This window comes from Xiphophorus maculatus, chromosome 12 (assembly GCF_002775205.1).
Source record: "Xiphophorus maculatus strain JP 163 A chromosome 12, X_maculatus-5.0-male, whole genome shotgun sequence".
Taxonomy (NCBI): Eukaryota; Metazoa; Chordata; class Actinopteri; order Cyprinodontiformes; family Poeciliidae; genus Xiphophorus; species Xiphophorus maculatus.
This window is the reverse complement of record NC_036454.1, coordinates 29,782,892-29,807,623: the sequence shown is the minus strand read 5'-3', so window position 1 is coordinate 29,807,623 and position 24,732 is coordinate 29,782,892. Positions and strand designations below refer to the sequence as shown.

Below are 24,732 nucleotides of genomic sequence, written 5' to 3'. Positions count from 1 at the left end.
ACTTTGACTGAGATCATTCTTTTTCTGCTGAGCAGGGTACGGATTCTGTTTTAACATGCGACTGTTTTCATTTTTAAATAAATTGTTAATGAGAATAAAGAGCAAAAAAAAAAAATAAAATGTTTTGAGGTATGTTAGAGGAGAATAATTGTCCCGCTGGGGGCATTCAGGAGCTCATGGTGGCAAAACCCAGAAAGCGTTTGTCTCGTGCTGGAGGAGCTTAAAGGTGTTCGTTTGCAGCCAATTTCATGTTAAAATGATGGCAACAGTTCTAGGAGTTCATCTTGCAGTCGGTGGGTTGCAGGTTTTATTCCCACTCCATCTGCCTCTGTCACTAGCTGCGTTTCCACTGCAGGCGCAATTTGTCCTTTTGACCAATACATTTTCTTAACGGAAACAGGCCAATTTCGAAAACAACAACAACAAAAAAACAAACTTGTTTTTTTGCTAAAACGTTTTGGCAGTTTGAGGTGTTTATCTGTGAAATCGGTTTATTCACAACACTGAAATAGAAACACTTTTTTTCCTGTCACACAAACAACAACCGGACGTTGCCACTGGCGCAAACCATGAAGAAGAAAACAACAGGAAGTAGTCGGAGGATCACAGCGCAGCACGCTTTTGTAATGATTTATTGCGTTAAACTTATTCACCTGTAATTTTAGTCATTTAATGGAAACGCCGCAATTGACAAGTTGTGTTTTCTCATTATTAGTGGAATATAGACAAAGTTTAGCGCACATGTGTAATGGAAACACAATGTGTGAATGTGTGCTTGAACAGCTGTAATGTGAATTGCTTTGGACTCCCCTGGACTTGATAAAACATGATGCAAATACAGGCCATTTATCTTGTCTTTAACCTTTCTTCCCTCTCGACAGTAGCACTTCTGTTCCAGCATCGTCTAGCTCATGCTAAGCTTAGCTTTGCTGGTTTGTTCCTTAACATCCTGGCCAAACTCCTCTCTCATGAGGTGGACAGCTTGACTGAGATTTTTGAAATCTGGACGTGACTTCTCCGTTCTGAGGTACGGTGTGACTGGTTGGTTTGGAAAGCTTCGCAGTTTAATCAGAAACCAAAACACGATCATTGTGAAGATGGACGGTAACACATTTATTAACAGTTATTGTGCAACATGGCCCTCATACCTCATTCTTGACCACCAGTGATGGTCAAGAATCTTAGACTAGTCATAAAAATAACATTCATGTCCAGGATGAGAAAACTTCTGACAGCAACTGCACTCAAAGTTTGATGTGTATGCCCAAGTAAAGAAGAAGAAGAATTCCAAACCTCTTCTAATCATCCATGTTCACTGAGCTGGTGATTAGACAACTATAAGGCAAAGCAAGTGGAGAGTCTTCTCAGGATGTTAACACATCAGCACTGTGCATATACTGGCGCGTAATGCCTTTCATCTGCTGCTGAGCAAAGCGGCGACGCATTTACATGGAGGAGCAAAGAGCATATAAAAGGTCCTGCTTTACAAGAGCAGAGCAGGCTTCTTTATAAGAAGGCTTTTCCATGCCTTGTGGAAAGCAAAACGTTCTGTGAAATGTGAATTCTAACTAGTCTGTTCGGATCAAATGAACAGTTTCACACGTCAGACAAGCGGCTCTGCCAGGACCACAGAGGAGGGAAAACACGTAGAACCGCGTTTCTTCAGTCTTGCTTTTGATAAAGGGTGGGATAAGTAAAAAATAAAAAAGTGTGGAGTGATCACTTCTCCAAGCCAGTCAAAGTCAAAGCAAGTTAGCAACAGCTTAAAGGGGCAGGATTACGTAAAAATCAACTTTTTGGAGGTTGACATCATTTTATAATGTTATTCCTTCATGAAAAACATGGCTGAAGTGTCGCCATGATTCTTTCATGCATGTTTGAGAAATCCTTTAATCTCTCATGGCAACCATTCAGCTGTGAAGAAGACCTGGGTGAACCTAGCTCCGCCTTCGAGCTGCTCAAGCACCTCCCCTTGACTGTCCCACTCAGCCCCTTCAGACTAGCCAGCAGTTATTAGTAAACATCCACTGACCTTATTACATCACCTACTTCTCAGTGAAATGCTAATAAAAAAAGTTATTAAAGTGTTACTAGAGGAGCCATGTTGTGGTGACTTCCCAAAGGTGGAGTGCCAAAAAGAGCAGGAGTTTCTTAAAGAGACAGAGGCCCAATTTCAAGGCAATAAATTATGAAGTCAAAGTTTGTTTAAGTCATATTTTGTATATACAGCATTTTTATTACAACTGAAGGTAACATAATAACTTGATTGTGCTATAAAATGGATCCATGTGCCTGGGAAATATATAATACTGCCCCTTTAAATACTTTATCCTGGCTGAGGTGCTGCATGTTAAAGTATTATGAGCATCAATCATAGCCAAAACGTGACTCCTACAGCCCAACACACTCATATCATCCAAGTATTTTCTGAGTTGTTGATGCTTGGATGATATGTATCACAGAAGCATCAACATGCTGTGGGGCAGGAACAATCCCCAGTAGCAGTCAGCCTGGCAACAAATCTGAAGAGACCTCTGACTGAAGACTGCTTCATTCCCAAGGATCTCAAGAATTTTCTTAAGATAAATGTCTGAGATTAATTTGATGAATAAGCTGAGCTTAATTCACTTTTGAATAACTAGGATCACTTGGAAAATATGCCTGATTGAATCAAAATGACTTTTTTGTAAATTGCCTTAAGACGCCATTTGTTGTGAAATAACGCTGCACAAATAAACTGGATTGAATTAAATGAGAACTCATTTTCAAGCGGAGCCATTATGAAAACATAATGTAGAAAACTACAAGTCGTCTGCTGAGGCCATTACACGTTGAGGTCGGCTAAACGTTTGGTCACAATGTTCGCGTTTGCGAAAGACAAGAAGTGATTTTCTGCCTCCATTTAAAACCTCTCGGCCTCTGAATCCACACGGGAGCCGTTTCGTTGACAGAAAGTCGCTCCAGCTGCGGCAAGCGTTCAAAGCGAGGTCTGTGGAATAATTAGGACATAAATTCACGGAGGGAAGCTGCTTGTCAATTTTTTAAAATGTTATTCTAATTTGAATTTAATTCAGCCTTTCAAACTGCGATGTGGTCCGCTCCTGCTGTGCTGGGCTCCACGGCGAAGCCTCAACTCGACAGGCCGCATCTTCAAAGTCTTTCGTGAGACTCGCGCAGATTGTGAGAGATGCTGCTGATTTACGGCTCATCGCCGAGGTGACCAAAGGCTTCGGTAATCTGCGGCAAAGTGGAGTGTGTGGGGGGGGGGCTGGCGATTCAGGCTAATGAACGGCGGCCCCTGCAGACGCGCCGTGTGAGCGCTGCACTTGACGACGGCGGCAACTCCTCAACTCAGATCCTCTGGCCTGAAAGTCCCCTGCAGGAGGCTGATTTCACTTCAGCCCTTAAAGCCGGCCGACGGCGAAGAGTGCCACATTTCACACACACACACACACACGCACACCCCCCCCCCCCACACACACGCACACACGCCCCCTGTTGTGCCCTCGACTGCCTCATTCATTTTGTATTCCCACTCACACTCCTCGTTGTGTGTGAATGTCCGATTCAATTGCAGCTCTCGTTTCGGAGGGGCTCGACAAACCGGCTCAAGACTCTAGTTTTTTAGTTATTTGCACAAAATGAAAAATGGTCCGAATAACATTAAAAAAATGCAGTGCTTTCAGCTTTCGGACCTCAAATAGTGCAAAGAAAACAAGTTCAAGTTCATTTACAACAATACTAATGTATGAACTCAGGAAGAGTTCAGAAATCAATATTTGGGGGACCAACCATGAGCGGCTCAGTGCAGCAGTCTCTTCATTTCTTCCAGAACTGTGTATGGCAATTTGTAACACTTCTTTGCCAAACAGATCGTCGTTGATCAGATGTGATGGAGTTTCTGTGAACCTCAATTTTGAAGCCTTGCTTCATTTGCTCAATTGAATTTAAGTCTGGACTTTGACTGAGCCTTTCTAACAGCTTTGATCTCAGCCGTATAATTGCAGTATTGGGAGCGTGTTTAGGGTCATTGTCCTGCTGGAAGGCGACTCTCCAACCCAGGCCACAAATCTTTTACAGCATCTTTGGTTTAGTCCAAGGATTGTTCGGTATTAAACAGGCAAAATTATGTACTTTCCAGACACACATTACCATTTTATAGCACAATCAAATAACCATGTTAACTTCAGTTATTGTAAAAATGATACACTATATCAAATATGCCTTAAAATCAATGTGACTTTGTAATTTAGCGAGTTGAAATTGGGCCTCTGTCTCTTTAAAATCTCCCGCTGTTTCAGGAAGTCATCGCAACATGACTCCTCTAATAACCCTTTAGATTCATTTTCACCAGCATTTCACTCAGAAGTAGCTCCAATAATGAGCTCAGCTGTGTTCAAAATTTCTTAAAAGTGACGAGGCTATCCCAACACATCTCCTCTCTGCCAACACCCTGCTTTTTCTTATAGGCACTCGATAAAAATGTGTAATGTTTTTTTTCACAGTGAGTGAGACATCACCTACTTTGATCTCTGACCAGGCATCTCAAACACTGGCTTGATTTGCCATTCCTATTCGTCCAGCATGTCAGGCCCTGGTTTCAAGATGTCTTGTGAAATCAATTCATAAGTAACACAGTAGAAGCTGCAAATACCAATGTGTGAATATGAATGTTTCTGAACACAAATGGCAAAAAAAAAACAAAACAAAAAAATCAAACTAAAACTCAAGATACAAAAATCTCCCTAAATCTCTCTCTCTCTCTCTCTCCTATCACTTTCCCTGATTCTGGAACCCAAGAGGTGCCAACCAAAGCTGTCGTATGATGAAGAGCTGCCCTGTAAATAATAGTATTGTGGGTGATTTCTTTCTTTCCTGATGGGCTCACAGAAAACAATGCCAAGGATTTATTTGTAATTGAAAATTCAGAGACAGTAGAAGAAGTGCTGCCAGTGCTTCCAGGCAGGTATGTAGCGGTGCCAGTAATGTGGATAAAGGGCCCCACACCACGCAGCAGGATGTTTTTCCCTGAAGTCATATCGGAAGTTGTTTGTGCTTCCAAAAAGAAAGAAATAAAAATAATAATAAAAAAAACCCTCTCAACAACCTGCCAGACAGGAGGCTGTCCCAGAGAAACGTTCTCAATCATTTATTGTTTTATCATTATTTCATGCGATGCTTCTAGAAATCCTCCAGCGGGATTATCAGTCAACCCTGCATGTCGCCTGCAGAAAGAAAGCAACAATATATCACTACAACTATTTAAAATTACACTAACACACTTTTTCGCAACTCGCCGCCGGCGCAGACCGCCTCTCTTCGCCTGGCGCAACTCCTGCATGCAGCTTTGCGGCATCTGCTGCAGATGTCAGCGGTTTTATTTCTTGCACATTTCTGATGGTTTACCACCCGCCTCCATGACTACTGCTACATCTTCTTTTCAAGAATCAAAAAGAAGTTGATAGAAGATAGATTTTTTCTGTCAGGGTGACCAAGCAGTGCAATGCTCTTTGTGTACTAGCATTGATTTTTTTTTTTATGCAACTCTTGAATAACTGTATATTATGCATTAATTAAGGGTGAGAAGGAGACAAAATCTACAGGTTTCTTGCCAATTAGTGAGCAAAGTATGAGCATTTACATATTTTATATATGTAAGATAGTAAATCAAGATAGTCTGATACCTCCTCACTCTTAATTAATGGATAATAAACACTTATTAATGATTTATAAAGTGTTCACAGTGGAATGGATAGCATATCAATAAAATATTCATTAGCCATCTATAAGAGGAGCCTTTAAAGTCGTACCCACGTTAGTTAGTTGTCAACATGCTAGCTAATGTTAAAACTGCATGACAACGGTGGGTAACCACGGAAACCAGTGACAGCTTTAAACCCGGCCAGCTCCTTTTGCAAACCACAAAAAGATTTGCACATCCGTGCGATGCTTAATAACATCGCACGGATGTGTTATTATTTTTTATAATTTTTTTGTGGGGAATAAGTGATGACGGACGGTTGGAAGGAATTATTTTGATTTCCACGAATGTCTGATCGATGCAACCCTGAGTTTCCTCCCAGTTTTGGATCCGTTTTTCTGTCCGGTGCTCCTCGTTTTGCTGAATCATCACAGAGGCCGTGTTTTACTGGTGAGAGCAGAAGCGGGAGGTTAGTACCAGGACCGGCGAGGCAGCGGAGAAAGCCTGGAGGAAGCTGTTAAACGTTGAGGAGCCTCTGGAGGCAGACCGCGTCTATCGCACAGTTCTGATGAGAGGTTACTGCAGCCTGTCGTTGCTGAGAGAGCGAGAACAGAGCTGGGATCTACACACCTTCATCTCCCCCTTCCAGTGACGCTCACCTGTGTTGGGCACCACCAGCCGGCCTCCAACGTGGCCAAACACGCCGCTGGTCCTCAGCTGCTCTCTGCTGCCGCTCAGGGGCCCGTTGAGCATCAGCGGGCCCTTCTTGCGTTTGTCCACAGTGCTGCAGAAGTCACAGCTGAGGTCCTGTGGGTAAGACTCGCCGGGCGCTTTGGCGTGGAACTCGGCGCGCTCGGCCACGCCCAGAGACACCATGAAGGAGCTCTGGACTTTGACTTTGATGTCCGGCAGCGGGTCAAAGAGCTCCTTGTCGGCGCCGTCGTGGAAGCAGAGCGGCGTGCTGTACGTCCGTCCCACCGTCATGTCGGGCGGCATCGAGGAGTTGAGAAGCAGCGGGTTGCCTGGACACACGGAGAGACACGGTCACCTAAAAGCTCTGTGTTTATGGGAAACGACAGACAGAACAACGGTTTAGTTAAAGAATCTTTTAAAATGACATTCATCACCGTCCTACTTGGAGATGAACGAGTTTCTGGGATAAAATGATGTGGAAAAGTGTTTCTGATTTTCTATTCTTTGAATGTTTGTCACACAAATCAGGGAATCAGGAACAGAGTTGTAATAGTTTGGGGTTTTTGGATTTTTCAATGTAGCTTAGTTTTATTCTGTTGTGACTTTTTGTTTGTCTAATTCAGTTAGTTTTGGTTAGTTTTTAGAGAGTTTTTGATGGTTTTTATTAGTTAGATATTTAGCTTTTAGTAATTGCAGTAGCATAAATTCCATACTTTGCTGAATTGAAAAAGGTCTAAGTGTTGTATTGTGATTGTGCTTACATCGATTGGGTAATGATACCATTTTCAAAAAATATATTCAATCATTGTTGAACAACCAACTGACTCTGGAGTTTTCTCCCAACTTCAGCCGTCATCGTTTTGCGGACTAGCCTTAGCGCCACCAGGAGGAGCATGGAGAGCCGTAAACTGCAGACAGCTGACGTAAACTGACGTAAACTGTGTTGTGTGGTGGGGAAAAAAACAAAACTATTTCACATAATTTCAAAAGTCTAATAAATAGTCATACACATAAAAACAAAGGATATTATATGTATAATTTCAGTATGTTTTGGTTAGTTATAGTTAGTTTTAGTTTTTCCCAGCTAGTTGTGGTTTTTATATTCTTCAGTTAGCAAAAATGTTTTTTCAATTCCTGTTATTTCGTTAGTTTTAATTAACGACAGTAACCTTGATCAGGAAGGGCACAAATACTTTTTCACTCCTTTTGATTCGGTAAAAACATTTCATATTGCTTAAAAACTAAAAACAACCAAAACAAAAAAAAGCAACACACAGTGTTTTGACTCCTTTTAGTTTTTGAAAGTAAATGGAAAAAATATATATTTTGGAAAAATATGTTGCATTGTTTTTGGACCTTTAATATCATAGATCTGTTGTTTCTTTTTTAATGTTCAGCCAGTACATATGCACATGATTTAAATTTCTTCTCTTTCTGATAACTGCACAGTATGCTTTATGTTACGATCTTGCACAGTATATTATTATTATTATTGCTAATCTTGTTTTTTTATATATTTTTTTTAACATACGACACAATGAAGTTTCCAGTTGTGATATTATAAAATGTCAAAAAGTTCAAGTAGTGTGAAAACTTTTGCAAGTCATTGCTCATTTAACGTGACACATTTTAGCAAAAGCAAAAACTTGTGTCATGCTTTGATCAAATAGAAACTTTTTGTCGTCTCCGGGTGAAGTAAATGTGGCTTAAATCAGACTTTATTCGCTCTGGCGACTCCATGGCTGACCGCTGAAGTTCAAACTGCATTTCCAGGCAGGAGAGCGGAGCACGAGGGCCAAAGGGGCACAACCTGGACAGAAGGTCCAGGGCTCGGAGCCACGGTCAGGGCGTCAGATTTAATTACCAAGCTCACACGCAGCTTGATCTCCATAATCCATCTGCTGAAGTCAGCTCCTCAGGACAACACGGTTGTCCTCCTGAAGGAGAAGAAGGGAGGGGTCTGCTCTGTAAATGAGAGGAGTCCTTCAGCCCCCACTGTGTGTGTGAGAGTGTGTGATGAGAGTAAGTGGGGGGTGGGGGAGCTTAGGTCTTCATCTGTGGCCATTAAATGTGGCGAAGCTGCCAAACGGAGCGAGCAGGGCGCCGCATCGATCTGGCAGCAGCACCGAGATAGCGGCGAAGTCACAGAGTCCTTGCTGCCCAGCTGCTGCCTGGCGAGGGGTGCGAAGCGGGAGGCTAATGTTGTTTTATTTTTAGGAAAATCATTAATTACCAGGGATGGGATCTGTGATGAGCTTTGTGGAGGCTGCTGGTGCTTTTTAACTGGGTCTTTTTGCGTCCTGATTTAAAATTAAAACAAAATCCCTGTCAGTAGAAACAGACATTGTGCATTTGTCATCGCATAGCACTAATAAACATGGAATATAAGTATTATTACTTTCTTATGTTTTGAGGAAAGTAAAAGGGTCGTTTAACATAATTCAGAATGCAAATTAAAAGATGACCCATTATGGTAAACCCTCCAAACCACAGGACATTTAAAGTTAACATGTTCTCCCAAAAGCTTTCTTCATGCTGTTAGCATCACATAATGTCATTATCATGAGGATTAAATTTTTCTGATTTAGTCCAGTGTTTAAAGTTCTTGATATACGTTTTAGTTTTTGTTCAGCCTCATCCTGAGCTGCTGTTTTATGTTTGGTTCTCATTTCACTTCTCTCTGTCTGGTCTTGTGTTTCTATCCACTTCCTTCTTTCACGGGACGCAACAGCAATGGTAGCAACGATAGCGACGGCATCAGTAGTTGAATATTTTCCAACTTTCTCGTGTCACGTCGTTAGCTCGTGTGCGCGCACCTACGCGGACGAGCTCGAAATTTCACACGAATTTCGCCAGTCGCTTGACGAGAGGACGGCAACCGGTTGTCGCCTCGTCGCCATAGTTCCATAAGAAATGAGAGGAGAGGGATCAATGTGGCCTTCTCTCTGTCGAAACCCTTACGGAAACGAGGAGGGGAGGAGTCAGTCGATGCACCACAGTGAGGCTTTTTGTGCTTCCAGTCTGTTTGGTAGGAAGAAACATGAAAAAACCAAACAAGCACGCCACCGGAAACGGTCGAGCTAATTTTAGTTTGTAGTGTGATTAAGAAGAATTACTTTATTCATCCCAGCAGGGAAATTATTTCGCAGTTACAGCAAGAATTTCTTCTTTATACATAGGTTAACACACACACGACGGGAGCTGCGTCTGCAGGCAGCCAGCTGAGCCGGCGCCATTTTGTTTTTTGAAGGAGGACATGCGCCAAAGGTTGTCGGGCCCGGGAGTCGAACCCGCGGCGTCCGCGGGTCTAAGGCCTCCAAATGTGGGGCGTGCTAACCCCCTGCGCCACCACAGCACGCCCCACATTAACTGATGTATTGCGTATTGGGACAGACCTGGTCAGATCCTCTTGTTTTACTCCTGAGATTTTACCAACCTCTTCCCGTGTTAACGAGATTTCTGTATCTTCTGGGTTGCTGTTCTACAGTTTCTCATCAGTCTCTGATTCACATTATACGCTCAATGAAATTACAAAGACTTCCATATTAAAGAAGTTTACTTCCTCAAATGCTGTGGTGGTTAATCCTTTATACTCTCCCCCCAAACCTCCGGCATTATGGTTCTCAGCATCATCATGATGGCCATTTCACCTCTGGCCTGCAACAACTGAGACAGCATTTTATAGGGTACGGAGTCAGCGTTGGTTCAAATGTAAGTAATCGCTGGGATGTTCCACAGAAATGAATTAAAAACATGACCACAGTTTATTTCTAAACGCTTTCTCGGGGTCTCGGTCGGAGCTGCAGCACCGCAAACGTCGGCCCACTGCAGACGACATTCAATCGCCGCCAATTTTTTTTCTTTTTTTTTTTGGTACCTCTGGTCGGGCGGAGAATGATCTGATTATCGCTCGAGTGTGCATCTTTAAGAATGACGCCGCGCAAATGGAATGGCAGCAGTGAGATGAGAGAAGTTAATGAAATGTACTTCGGGTTGAATACCTTGAGGGATGGGTTTGGAATTGGGCCCCTGATTAAAAATCACTCAGAAGGAGAAGGAATGTGGAAAGACAGGGTCAGGTCCGAGACTCGCTCTGCACTCCGCCTCTCTGGAGAAACACCTGAGAGCATTTCTAACAACTTGGAATCACTTCAGTATTTTTCTTTCTTTTTTTTTTATGCTTCAGGTTTAATAACAATATCTAATTTTGAGAGGCCTTCTATTTGAATGCAAGTTTAATATCCAAAAGTGCTTATTTAAGCAGCAGTATGAAGCTTTTTTGATGTGTTTTTTTTTTTTTTTTTACATATTTGTTAAAACTGTCACCATGTCTTGACAATTTGTTCTGAGACAATCAGCGAAAAGATCAATCTCCACATTCTCCCTGAGCTACAATTGCCATCTGAAGAAATGCGCCACTCTTGGTCAAAAACAACCAATCAGAGAAAGGAGGCGGGGCTTAATGCTGTCAATAATTCCTGTGAATGTGCAGCTTAAATTGCTAATGGCAGAGAAACAATTTAGCCTTATAAGAAAACTGTTTATCCACCGTCACCAGTGGCTATGCTAACTAGCCTTAGCATTAAGGGGAAGAAGCTGTAGTGCTAAGATCCACCTCCTGTTTCTGATTGGTTGTTTCTAGTTAGCACTGGGAGAAGGAAGAGGAGCTCGATTTTTTTTCACAGATTATCTGTCTCGTTCCATACTGTCACGACATAGTGACAGTTTCAACAAACATGTATAAAAATATGTTTTTAGAAAAGTTAAATACGGCAGCTTCAACTCACATTTGCATAAAAGCAAATGTGAGTGCTTTTATGTTCCCTAAAAAATCAAGTAGGCCAATCTAGGGGGGGGGGGGGGGACGCCTTAAAGGCAAACTGTGGCTGTTGAGCAATAAGTAGAGAAGAGAGGAAGGAAGTGCTCCAGATTTCCCAGGGAGTCTCGACCCGGCTGCTAAACGGAGAGGAGGGATTGTGTCCGGTGGAGGGCACAGCAAGCAGGCTGCACAGAGAACTGGCCTATTTAAATACGATTGATGACCTGCTGAATGGAGCACTCTGCACATCTTTCCAATCTCAAGACGTAGCGCTTGGGGCAGGGGAGGAAGGACAGGAGAGGGGGGGAGGGGTTCATGACCAGCTCTCCAGGCCTCTGGATGCCTGGAAGGGGGAACCCTTGGCTGGATGGATCACCTGTCTCCACAATGGCTATCACTAGCAGTAACCCAGAAGTGTCCTGCAATATGAATGCCTGCAGCGTGGCTGTGCTGGGAGAGCAGCAGTCACATGGGCTACAGAAGTTATTGCTGCGCACAACAAAAACTGAATTGATGCTCACTGTTCCATACCCCCCCCCCCCACCCACCCACCCACCCCGCCCCACCTCCACCCCCCAAACCCCTCATTTATCCATCAGTGGGTTCATGCTGCTGTAATCTGATGTGGAAGATTGGTGGAACGACAGTCGGACGCACCGTCCAGAGGGAGGCGGGCGGAGTGCTGCTGTTGTCTATCAGAGATTGATTATCTCCTGCAACAGAATAACAGAGGTGCAGATCTGTCAAAACAGATGGACAGGTCCTTTCACTGATCATTGAGGCATAAATCTCACAGCGATAGGGAGGGTGCAGCCCGTTCTGCTTAATGCTGGCAAACGCCATCAATCGCACCGCAGAGCTCTCTCTCTCTGTCTCTTTCTCGTGACGTCGCCTGTTGGCCTTGTGCTTGCTCTCTGTTGATGACACTACTTCTTATATCCTTGTCACACTATTATGTATCTGCCTTGGGTGTCAAGGTAAGAACATCAGCTGCCTTAGGTAAAAAACCTTCCAGCATCACCACAAATCAGCTATTTAATGCCTGGCATGGGCTTATTTGGAGTTGCCAAACACTTTGGCATAAATGTCACATTTCTGAGAGGTCACACACAGCAGTCAGGTACATACTTGTGGCCTCTGACAGATGTCCAAAATAAGAACACACGATTATGAAGTGATCCCCATCAGTGTATCTCTAACTGCATGTTTTGGGTCTTTGTCTTCTGGGAAGGACCTTTGGCTCAAAGTCAACCGTTCTGTACCCTCTAGTTTCCACTACAGGAATCTTTGGCAGGAGGCAGCGTAGCTTTCTGAGGCTATCAGTATTGTTTGCTACAAACAACTACATAGGGTAAAAATTTACCCCAGAAAATCACCCTGGTAGGGAGAAAAAACTTCATTTACTTTGACCGGAAGGATTGCTGTGAAGGGATCATAACAGATTTGTAGGATTCTGCTGCATGTGTGTGTGTGTGTGTGTGTGTGTGTGTGTGTGTGTGTGTGTGTGTGTGTGTGCTTTATGCTCTACTCAGACACATCTGCACCACATTTTATTTTTTAAAAATATGTGTATGTTACAAACTTTCTCTGATTTTTGAAGTGATTGTAATGCAGTGTCCCTGTGTAATCACTATGAAATGATCACAACAGCAAGTTTTAATCCTTGCTGAAGCTGTTTCTCCTCTTCTCTTCCCTCCGTCACTCCGGCAGCGAAATAACACCATATTGCTGCAAATTTATGAGTTCCACCTTTTGACTGCATATGAGCCGCAGTGTATAGAATTGTGGTTATAATTATGCTTTTTTTTATGGTCTTATTGTCAGAACACTGGATTAGACTAGCAGGTGGAGCGCAGAGGTCAGTATCTATCAAATGTCATCTAAGGAAGCAACAGTGTTGTGCAGGCAACAGATTCATGGGTGGCCAAAACTCACTGATGCACATGTCAACAGAAAGCTGGCTCCAGCTGCAGAAGGAGTTCATACCGGTTCTGACAGGAAGGTGTTAGAAGACACACAGCATCAGTTTGTTGTGTTTGGAGATGCGTAGCTGCAAGAAAGTCAGGGGCCCCATGCTCACTCTTGTCCGTTGTCAGAAAAAGCGACAATGGAAATCTCGAACCAGAGTAATGAAACTAAGTGGCCACTAAACCATGTTTTCTGGTGTGTAGGGGTGTGTGTGTGTGTGTTGTTTAGCTGGAGGACACACTGTTTCATAAAAATATTTCTAAATAATGGAGTTGGCCTCGTCCATTGAGGATGATATGCCCTGCCTCAAAAGGTTCAGGCAAGCAGGACCACATCACGGCCAACAGGAAGACTCTGAGCAGACTTCAGAAAATCTGCATTAAGATGAATAACTCATATCATTACTGTAAAATATAACCAAGTGTAATTTTCTGAGTTGGAACAGTATGACTGTCTATTCAGATATTACACTTGCAAACAAAGTGCTTCACTGACTCGTGCCACCATTTTTAAAACACTTTGTTCAATTATAATTATAATCCAATAGAATCACAAAAGCAGCCAGTAGGGAGAATTACAGTATATCTTTCATTAAAAGCTCCTTCAATGGTCATAATGTTATGTCTGATTGGTGTATACAGTACATCACATACACATCAAATGTATTAAATGTGAGTGCTTTGAAATGTTATCAGTAATGCCCGATTACTACTCTCATGCTATGCTGTGCAGATGCTCTGTCTGCACTAACGAACAGATCTCAAACCGACAGCAGTCCAACATAGTTTCAGAATAATTTAATCAAGATTTATTTGGCAATGTGTTGTAATTCAGAAGGTCATCCTCATAGGACCAGTTTTAATTAAATTATGAAATTTTTAAAATCAAATTAGATGCTGAAATCATGGAAAAAAATTATGCATTTTCTCCATTTCTTTTTAGCTGGCCTTTTTTCAACGCCACAACACACAAGGTAGGGAGAAGAAGTAGCTTCACCTTGTCTGGTCGTCTTGAAGTTGAAGGACTGGAAACCCCCAGTGAGAGCCGAAGAGTCAATGACATCAACGCCATAGTCGCTGTGGCTCTTCCTGTACAGCATGACGGCCACAACCAGGATTACCACGGCGACGATTCCTGCTCCGAGACCCGAGTACAGAGCCACGTCGATGGAGCTCTCCATGTCTGTAAGACACAAACACAGGAAAGAGTTCTCATACAGAAGTAAACTTCCTCCGTTTTTAAACAGTTTATTGTGTTTTTAATGTTATGTAAGCTGAACATAATAGTTCTACCCAATTTGATTTGTTTGTACTGCTTATGTTGAGGCTAAAACCAGTGTGTTTGAGCAGGTTGTGAAATGTGCGTGACTTTAGCATGACCTGAAGTGAGCTTTTAAAAACAAAAGAAAAACGTGGGGGTGTAGACTCAGAGGAAGGAAAACATCCATGACCTCTGGAGGTCGCTCATCCTCCCTGCCTGGTGTACATTACCTGCCAGAAACAGAGCTCACCTGAACTGGAGTGTGGGCGGCTGAGTTACATTGTTGTTGTACATAATAGAGTTCAACTATGTGGAGTAAACACATAGACGCTTAGTTTGCTGCATTGATTTTGACATAAAGAGCCCTAGAAAAACAACAGCACAGAATCTTCAACTTGTTAGGGTCTACAGATTCACTTGGCACTTCATTAGCTACACCTGTTCAATTGCTTTTAAACATGGCGACGACAGCTGGAGGTAAAAATCGAACATCAAAATGTAGAAGAGAGATTTAAGTGACTGAAGGCGGTGTGCTCTTTGGTATTTCAGAAGCTTTCCCCCAATACACCAAATCCTCAGGACAATCCCAACAAGAGATAATATTCTGTTTCTACCTGTTACTAGCACAAAATTCCTTGTTGATGACAAAGGGGAAAATCTGACCAACTGGTTTGAGATAGGAAGTCAACCGTGGCTCAAACAACCACTCAGTGCAACCAACTTTGAAGCAGACGGGCTACAGCAGCAGAAGACCACATCCACTGATGCCGGTCATCTAAGATGAGAAGAACGATGGTACAATTCACAGAGGCTCACCATGGATCAGTTCTGTCTGGTGTCAGCACTTCACATCAAACTTAAAACCTCTAACCCAGTGAAACTGGATTCGTTGGTGCTTTATACTGCGACATCTTTTTCAGTCATTAGACAAACAGAGTACACCTTTGGAGTTTAAGTGGGGTTGCTGTAATGGCGCTGCTTTCCAAAGACACATGATTAATTAATCATCAGGTGACCGTCTCCTTTAAAGCAGGAGAGTTAGTGTAGAGCGTTGAGGTTTTATTTTTTCCGTGGCGTTAAATGTAAGATTCTTATCACATTACTTGGAATCAGTCATTTATTTTCTGAGATGAAAGCGTCTTAAAGATTAAAGAGGAGTGTCTTTGTTGTATGAATAAAGACCCACAGAGAGTGAAAAGGGCATGATGCAAGGTGATGGAGCCAAGCCTGTTATTATGTAGATGTTCAAGGGCAAACTCAGTCAGGAGTAGGACTGTATTACACAGAGCGGAAAGCTGGAGCAATCCCGTGCTCTACCTCTCAGAGCTTGAACAAAATGGAAACTAATCGTCATGCCTTCCATTACTCTAACATGTTTCTCCGCTGAAGAGGCTTTCACTGGTTCTGCCTTACTCCGCCCTGGTCAGACTGTAGCAGATTCTTAGCAATTCTCCGTTTTTTCCCCACTCACTTCAGAGTTTGTACAAGCCACGCCAAGCCATGTAGTGCGCAGAAGAGATTTGACTGACAGCAGACTGCATTCGTTGATTGGCCCGTGATTTAAGACCCAACATCTCAACCACCGAACATCTCGACCGGCAGACATGCCGCCTGCTACTCAGAGAGCTACTCAGCGTGGAGAAGTGTAACCTTGAGCACATGCGTCAACTTCTGGGGTAGAGTGACTATGATTTAGCAAACATTACGTGTCTCTGAAGAACAGAAAGCAATGAAGAAGAGAGAAACGGCACAGCTCTGGTCAGCGTTCTGCTGGAGCTAGCCGGTGTGAAACATCTGAACTACGTAATATTAGCTTTTGCATTTTAGTCTTTGTTTAGATTTTTCTTTTCAACAAAGTGGACATTGCTTTACAATTTTGTAATGCATTACCCAAATTCAAAAGTTGCACATATTTAAAAATAATTTGCCTCAATAAAGATAGCTTTGTACGTACAGCAAACCGGTTAGTTAATCTGAATTATTTTCAACGTGTCTGATCCAAAACAAAGAGTCCATCAAAACAACAACCTTTAAGTCCTCCACTGACGAGTGTCAATGCAAACATCATCAGAGAGCATGGTTCCGGGAACGAGGGTAGGTCTGGACAGTATTCTTACCTGTTGGATTTACCAAAGGAAAACAGGTTCCCAGGGTAGAGTTTCACCAGAGTCTCAGTAAAGTATGCAATACACTGTAGATATGCAAATATATTTCTTCTTGCACTTGAACTAAAATAATTTAATTACATTCAAAGTCGCTGCTGCACTTCAGGCCATGCAATCAGTGCTCATGTTCACCATATTATCACATATTAATAAGCAGTACTTGCTTAAATGTACATTCCTATTGTTTAGTATGCATCACATGGCCGGTAGTAGAGAGGGCCATGTGATGGACCATGTTTTTTAAACATGGTCTTGTTTAAAAAAAGAACAGGCTTTTTTTTTTGCCATTTCTGACATTTACATTTACAACGTTCACAATAAAAAAGTTTTTCAAAACACAGGTCAACGTTACACACTTAGAATGCAACCACATGTGGTCAATTCTCATTGTCACAGTTGATCACATCATCTTCCGCCTCATTGCAAGACTCAGCAAATACAAATGATTTGTTGACTATTTATGTAAGATGTGTTATAGCTAGACACTGAACTAGTGCTCCAGAAGAGAAGGAAAAGCCACAAAATCTAATTTGAGTCTTGGTCATGAGGTTACTAACGCTGCTCTAATGTAACTGGTTTCCTACCAAGATGACGGGTTTCCATGGTAACTTCTTTTCAGTCCGGTCTTGTTGGAACAATGTATAGAAACGCTCCAGCTTGACGTCATGCGCAAGATTCCGCCCTCCAGCAGGAAGCTGGAGGGCAAAAAAGCTGCTTGCTGATGACGACTACCATTGGTGTTAGCTGTAACGTTTTCAATGCAATGTGTTTGCGTGTTTTTCGGTGTTGAATCCTGACGCACAAGGATTTTTTCTGCCAGTTGTTTGTTGATTCTTGCATTGTGTGTGAATTGTGAGACAGTTATTTTTTGTTTTTGGGCATGTGCACCGACTGATGGCACCCTTTGAATTTCGTTGTCCTTGTGACAATGACAATAAAGATTTATCTTATCTTATCTTATCTTAAGTGGTGCTGTTGTCAGTTGCTATAGTAACAAGTCTGAGCATAGTGAAGCCGACAAGAGCAAGAAAAAAAAAAACAACACGAGTGGTTTTGAGTTGTTCTTCAACAGTTTTTAAGCGTTATTTTTCCCTTTGCTGTGGCGCGCTGCACTGAATTAATAATACCTTCATCTCCAGGATTCATTTTAACGACATTGTTCATGGCAGCATTGCTGTGGATGGCATGTAAAATAATAGTCTTTTAGGCCTCCAGTGTTGTGCGCATGCGTGAAATGTCCAGATGTAAACAAGAACATGCAATGTGTCCTTAGGGAGAAAAAATGGAATTCTGTCTCCACAAAATTTCTCTAATACTTTTAACAATTCCACTTTTCCATAATCTTTGAATTAACTCTATATACGTTATACAGTGTAGTCGCTGAGACAGAATCTTTGTTTGGAAGCCAACTTCCTTTGTGCCTATTGACCTGTGTTTTCCCCCCAGAATGTGTTCAGGTGATTGCAAATCACCTGACCGTAGAGGTGACGGTCAGACGCAGACTAAATGAAGCTGATTCAGATCGCTCCTTGCCCGAGGATCAGTCGCCACAGTCCAGCAAAATGCACTTCCTGTTCTCATTCAACCTACACTTACAGCCTGACAGCAAAGGAGAAGGCAAGATTTTACACTAAATTGGCGAGCTAATGAAAACACTCAGGCTACAGTAGAGGCTGGCAATCACTTTACCGGGCCGAGTCTGGCGCGTGATTGAGAGCTGCCACAGGAATGGCAGGACAGTGCCGTAAACTGAACAAATTAGCTCGTTTGCAATGATTACAGCCCATTAATCCTCCACAACGCAGCACATGTTCACTTGTCACAACCAATCCATCTCCTGGCTCAAAGTAGAAACACAGCTGTGATGTCACGGTTGTCATAAAAAGTCAGCCGCTGAATAATGACGGAGAATGTGTAATGAGCGTTTGCTGGGTTAATTTCTGGAGCTGCTCAGATCAAGGTGAACTAAACGGTTGATAATTCGCGATGTTTCTATTTCCAGGCCGTGTGCTTGGGAGCGTGAAAGAGAGCCCGTCACTCTTCTTGTTTTCTTTTCCTGCCAGCTTTAAATTTAAATCATCTCCTGCCCTCAGATTTCAGGGTAAATTACATGTAAGTGACAGATGGGAGGGGTCGGGGAAGGAGGGCGAGAGGAATGGGCATGGGGGGAGAAGAAGATGAAAGAAATCCACAGAGGAAGACTCACTTTGAGGTTTAACATCATGTAGCAGCTTTCGATCTGCAAAGACAGAGAGATAGAATGAGACAAAGAGGAGAGGAAGTGGCGATTAAAGTGCAAGGTGCTGTGAAGTGACTAACAAGTGAGGACTGAAAACGCAGACACCCTGAATGGGAGGACGCTCTCCTGCTGATTGAGTTCACAGAGACCGGACAGAAACTGATGATGGGGGGGGGGAAACGTTGTTCCTGTCCTCGTCCAACCACAGGAAAACTCCGACAGGAATCTACTGTACGTTCACACTGCAGGCTTTCATGATCAATTCAGATGGTTTTGTAAAATCAGATGGATATATACACTACAGACCAAAAGTTTGGACACACCTTTCTAATTCAATGGGTTTTCTTTATTTTCATGACTATTTATAAGGCAAGAAATCCCACTTATTAACCTGACAGGGCAGGTTGACCTATGAAGAGAAAACCATTTCAGGTGACGACCTCTTGAAGCTCATCAAGAAAATGCAGAGTGTGTGCAAAGCAGTAATCACAGCAAAAGGTTGCTACTTTGAAGAAACTAGAATATAAGGGCTATTTTCAGTTGTTTTACACTTTTTTTGTTTAGTGCATATTTCCACATGTGTTATTCATAGTTTTGATGCCTTCAGTGTGAATCTACAATGTCAATAGTCATGAAAATAAAAGAAACTCATTGAATTAAAAGGTGCGTCCAAACTTTTGGTCTGTACTGTATATATTTTTTTTGCGTGGTCGTTCAAATTTCCAAATACTTGCGACTTGTATGTGATCTCCTGTGTGAGCTGCAAGCAACCTGAAAATGTCGCGCATTGCGCAGTTGAGGGCGCAACGACGTCAGAGGCGCGTGCTCAACTCAGTGTTTGGGGAAGAAAACATGGATGGTTAACGGTGGAGCAAATATTGTGATTTTAAAGTTGTTGTCCAACAGGAACCAGCACATCGACAGCTTAATCCTCATTATCGTCCTCCATGGTTGTTTTTTTTTTCCTTTCTTTGTCTTCCACGTATCGCAACGCAAAAATAGTGACTTTTGTCATTCGGGTCGGATGAATGTGACCTGGCCGTACAGACTCAGGTCACAATTGAAAAGATCAGAAACGTGTCACATTTAGGACCGCATATCCACGTGGCCTGGGTTGCATTGGAAAAACAATCAGATCTGTGTTGCTCAGAGTGTCATGAAAAGATCAGGTGCAGGTCGCATGAGGGCAAAAACAAATCTGATTTGGGCCACTTTAGACTCTAGTGTGAACATAGAGTAACAAAGAAGGAAATGATCTCATTGGATGAGATAAGAAAGGTAAAAAAACACATACGACTGCCTGACAGTCAGGAAGAGACTCGACTGTGTGCCAGGTCCAAAGGTACTACTGTAGTGGGAGTGATGCGGGTGGATTGAACCAAAATATCAATAGAATCGATACAAAGCTGGTATCAGTATGAGATCCATCCTACCATTGTAAGATTAATACTTTAGTTTCAGACTCGCTCTTGAAATTTTACATTATTTTTAGTTTTTGTATTTTCTCAACTGAAGAAGGATTTTGTTTTGATCTCAATGTGTGTCATATTAATAAGTTTTTAAGGACATAAAGACACTTTTGCTAAAAACACTCCATCTGTAAAAATATTTCCCCCAATTATTAAACTCAGTCATAGATTACATTACAGTTAAGAAGCCTTCAAGATGTTCAAGAGAGTCCAGCAAGTTGCCCTTTAAATTGCCTTTGTGACAAACGGGAACATCTGTCCACGAAGGACCCACTGAAACTCAGGACAGAGTCCAGAAAATTTTCTGAAAAATTCTCTTTCCAACTTTTTGGGAGATCTGGATCATAACCAGTACTCCTGTCTCATAGGAGCAACAGTGACACACTCTGATATACGTAATGTGCTTGCAGCAGCAGAATCATCCCAAAAGAGAAGCAAATGTACATTATGAATGAAAAGGCAGACACCAACCTGCTGCAGTGACCCAGTCAATGAGGCCTGGCTGTGGAGGGACAATAAGAGAAATGGAAGCCCACAATGCTCGATGAGCTGGAGCAGACTGTCCCCCCAAACATGAGACGATAGAGTCAGACAGGAAGGGCTATCCTAAGTAGATGCTGAATCATCTTGTCTACTCACTTTTTCATCTTGGTGTAATAATTTTTTTTTTAAAATAAATGATGACGTGAAATGCCAAGTTTTATGTAGCTACTTGAGTTTAGATTGAAATACTTTTAGAGCCCGGTTATCTGAACACCCTAGAGTGATTTGTGCTAATACTGCAGGTCTGTATGGCTCAGCAGGACGGAGGTAGGCGTGGTTGACAATGTTGTCTGGTTGTCTGCGTAGAGTTTGGCTACCACTACGGGACGGCAACATGGAAGTCGGCCACACTCTAGTGTTTAGGCTAACATTACTGCCATCAGTTCTGTCATCCACAAGACCCTCTGTTGGTTGTGGTTAAAAATGACTGTTATGCTACCATTGCATAACAGTCATAACTCTGAAGGAGCATGAAGTGAACGAATGAGACATGCAGACGAAACACAGAGGTCAGACTCACCGATGTAACAAGCTATTAAAAAAATGAATTAAAGAAAACATCATTCATATTGAAAAAGGGGAAAAATTGATGCCAAAAAAAGGGTGGAATGATGAACAGATGCACTATTAAAGTTCAAACTAAAAAGGCACAGAGAAATCACCTGCTGAATAAAACAGAATTAATGTATCCTTAACCAGGCCTTACTGGTGATTGGAGTGTCTGAAACAAAAAAAATCTAATGTTTTTCAAATTGGTGAATGCATCGTACCAAAAGTCACCAAGTTGAGCTGAAGAGAACACTCTTCCGTGTTGAAGTTGTCAATGAGGGAAGCATGCTAAACGTTACTCATTTTTCAAGTGAGCCGTTTCAAAGGAAGCCGAAAAACTGCGAGCGACTTCTAGAAGGAAAAGTGTGTCTTGTATGGAAGTATGTCAGCTGTTTATTTGTACAACTACAACCGGACGACTTCAGCAGATAACACAAAGCTGAACTTACTGGTTTGAAATCCCTTTATATTATCCTAGTGAGTTCATTTCTAACAGCTACCAGAGATTCTGCACAGGACATTCTGAAGGTTTTTTTTTATTTATTTTTAAATCCAGTTCAGGTGTAAGAGTCTACTATCTCTGCAGCGGTGTTCAACTGCAGCCCTCCAATCTGGTGTCCAGCAGACTTGCTACAGCAGCTAGTCCACATGACTTAATTAGCCTCTCATTGTGTCATCAGGTTCTCCAACATGCTTATTGCCGTTTCCTCTCATTCAGGTTTGCTAAACCAGGAAAGCGTATGAAACCTGCCAGACGCAGCTAGCAATGCAATCAGCACAAATCAAAGCTGGCCACAAATTTGAGACACTAACGTCGGTTTAACATGTTAGCTCTTTGGTTTGAAAGGATATTGAAGTCTTGTTTAACTGCAGAGCTGTGCAACATTTGCTGCTCTCTAACCCAGTGTGACGTCACCTCTGCTCCTGATGTAGATGTTCTTTAAACCACCGCTGACAGGATTTTTAGGCTCCTGGATAGGTTTGATTGATAAATTAAGCATTTAGCAAGCTAACATAAAGCTGCAAATAAAAGCTTAGTTCTCAAATATTTAGTTGGATAGACCATGGACTGTTATATAATCTTACGTCAATTAAAGTAGTACAAGTAAGAATGTTGTTGACAATTTTTGAGAAAAATCTGCAATAAACTCCCAACTATGTATTTGCACAAAAAAAGTCTGTGGATTTGTTGATTTTGCGTGACTTTTTCACGATAATTCTCAAGAAGTTGGAGGGACTGATTGATATAATTTGGCAGTAAACAGATGAAATTGATACCATAATATTTAAGAACACTTAATGTTTAGTCTAGAATCTAGAGGGCCACATAAAAAGCTATGGCGGGCCAGACTCAGATTTATCATAGTCTGCACTTTTCATTTATAATTTCAGTTTGACATGCATTATATGAGTGAGTGGTAAAAAGCATATTATTGTCATGCACTGAGAGCCTGTCGGTCCACAGACACATCCTGGTCAACATGATGGTGATGAACTGTCCTTTGACAGAGGGGGTTATTATGATAACCATGACGACAAGCAAACCCTGAAAATGATGGCGACACCCGGAGGGGAGACGGCCCTTACTCTGGGTGCACAGTCCGTCTGTGCAGTTCTCGGTCGCCTTGCCGCTCCCTTCGCACGTCTTGCCTCGGTGCCTGGGCGCCGGGGAGTTGCATTCCCGACTCCGCTGCCGTTCGCACTGGCTGCTGCACGCCGTCCATTCGCTCCACTCGTCCCAGCCGCCGTCAACTGAAAGGCGAAGACACACACGGCACAGACGGTCACAATGGTGGCAACGACTTAAGAAGCAGTCATACATATGAGGCCCTAAAATCAGTTAAAATCAGAAGAATTGTAACACATTTTTGAAGATTAACTGAATTATCAGAAGGAGCTGTGATGCATGTAATGCTTAGTGTGCTTTTTGTGAAGATTGTCACTTTATTTAGTTATATATCTTTTACATTTCAAAACCAATGTGTGCAAAAATTAGGATTATTATTATGTCACAAAACAAAAAGGGACCTTGGATAATGGCTGCTGTGCTGCACATTCAATAGTATTCTAATTCCTCATGCCACATACATTACCATACCAGAAGTAGTGAGACACAGCTTCATTTAATTGGGGCAAGACCTATTGCATTACTTCCTGTTGTCATTGTTGAACTCTGTGGATCACACAGGTTTCTTGTCATAACATTATAACTATGTCATCCCACAGAAGCATTATCGCTTTTTAAAAAGTTTTGGTTTTATTTCTTTCAAAGCCTAAAATAAAAAATACAACTGTGGTTCTATGAATCTGACAGCGTTAGTAGATTACTAATCAGAGATTCTATCTTTGTTAAAGGGTCAGGTAAGTTTTGTGTCTCTAAAGGAGTTTTATTTAACAGGACTGAAGGTAGAAATAGCAGGTTGGATTGGAAAGGTTGCAGACCCCTGGACTAACCTCAACAAACCCCCGGCACTTTAGCAATACGACCTCATCTTTTATCTGGACAAATGAAAACATATTCATATATCAGTTGTTCTGTCAACAGCTGATCTGATGACAAGAAACTACGTTGAGTTCACTTCACTGAAACAGGATGTTTGAACCTCCGCAGCTGTTGGCGAATCATTTCTGGGGAGCAAAACTCTGAACATTTCTGTTTTGTGGCTCTCAGCAGCAGCTTTTCTCTTCTCACTCTGCATGTGACTCTAATCTCTAGGTTTGGTCCCCAGAGCGCCACGCCTTTTTTGGCACAGAACGTGTGCGATATGTTACGGCTTTGGCAACAGAAGCGAGCCAGGGGTGGAGACAAGCGCCATGCGGCCATATTTACAGAAAGTGGATGTTTTTCTGCTGCAGCTGCACATGCAGGCTTGGTGTGGCAGATAATGCACAGCGAGGTGCGGTGGGACAGCCTGAGACACATTTCTCCTCATTAACCCCTGGGCCTGTTTATATAATGAGATTTGATGCGAGGCTATGAAACCAAGACAGCCTGGCGCATGCTAATAGCAGCGGATCTTCCTCTGCGCTCCGTCATCTGATCAAGGAAGAGCTCATCATGCTTAGCTTAACAAATACTGGGCGACCAGATGGCGCCGGAGGACTTCTGGCAGCGGTTGTGATACCCCCTCGCCTCAGAGCGGTGTGGGTGGTGGAGTGGGCTCTTTTTCCATTGTGAATTTTTTTTTTTTTTTTTGCCTCTTGCGGTTTTTCTGCTTTGCTACTTAAAACGCTAGTGAGACGACCACTTGCATGTTGGGAGCGTGTGAGCGGAGCGAGGCTGAACCACCGCTGTTGTGGAGCGAGTGTGTGTTATTCTGTGAAAA

At 42.5% G+C, this 24,732-nt stretch overlaps 1 protein-coding gene across 2 annotated transcripts in view; it reads right to left on the bottom strand.

The window, feature by feature from the left end:
- LOC102221065 (netrin receptor UNC5D) overlaps positions 1-24,732 on the bottom strand; it is a 226,292-nt gene that overhangs the window by 48,038 nt on the left and 153,522 nt on the right. Inside the window, exons 7-10 of one of the 2 annotated variants that reach the window (XM_023343786.1) lie at positions 22,994-23,158; positions 18,813-18,845; positions 14,178-14,363; positions 6,361-6,723 (exon numbers count right to left, since the gene is read on the bottom strand). In XM_023343786.1, coding sequence (XP_023199554.1) covers positions 6,361-6,723; positions 14,178-14,363; positions 18,813-18,845; positions 22,994-23,158 — 747 coding nt within the window. The remainder of the gene's footprint in view (positions 1-6,360; positions 6,724-14,177; positions 14,364-18,812; positions 18,846-22,993; positions 23,159-24,732) is intronic. The other variant, XM_023343787.1, reaches the window with a different exon arrangement.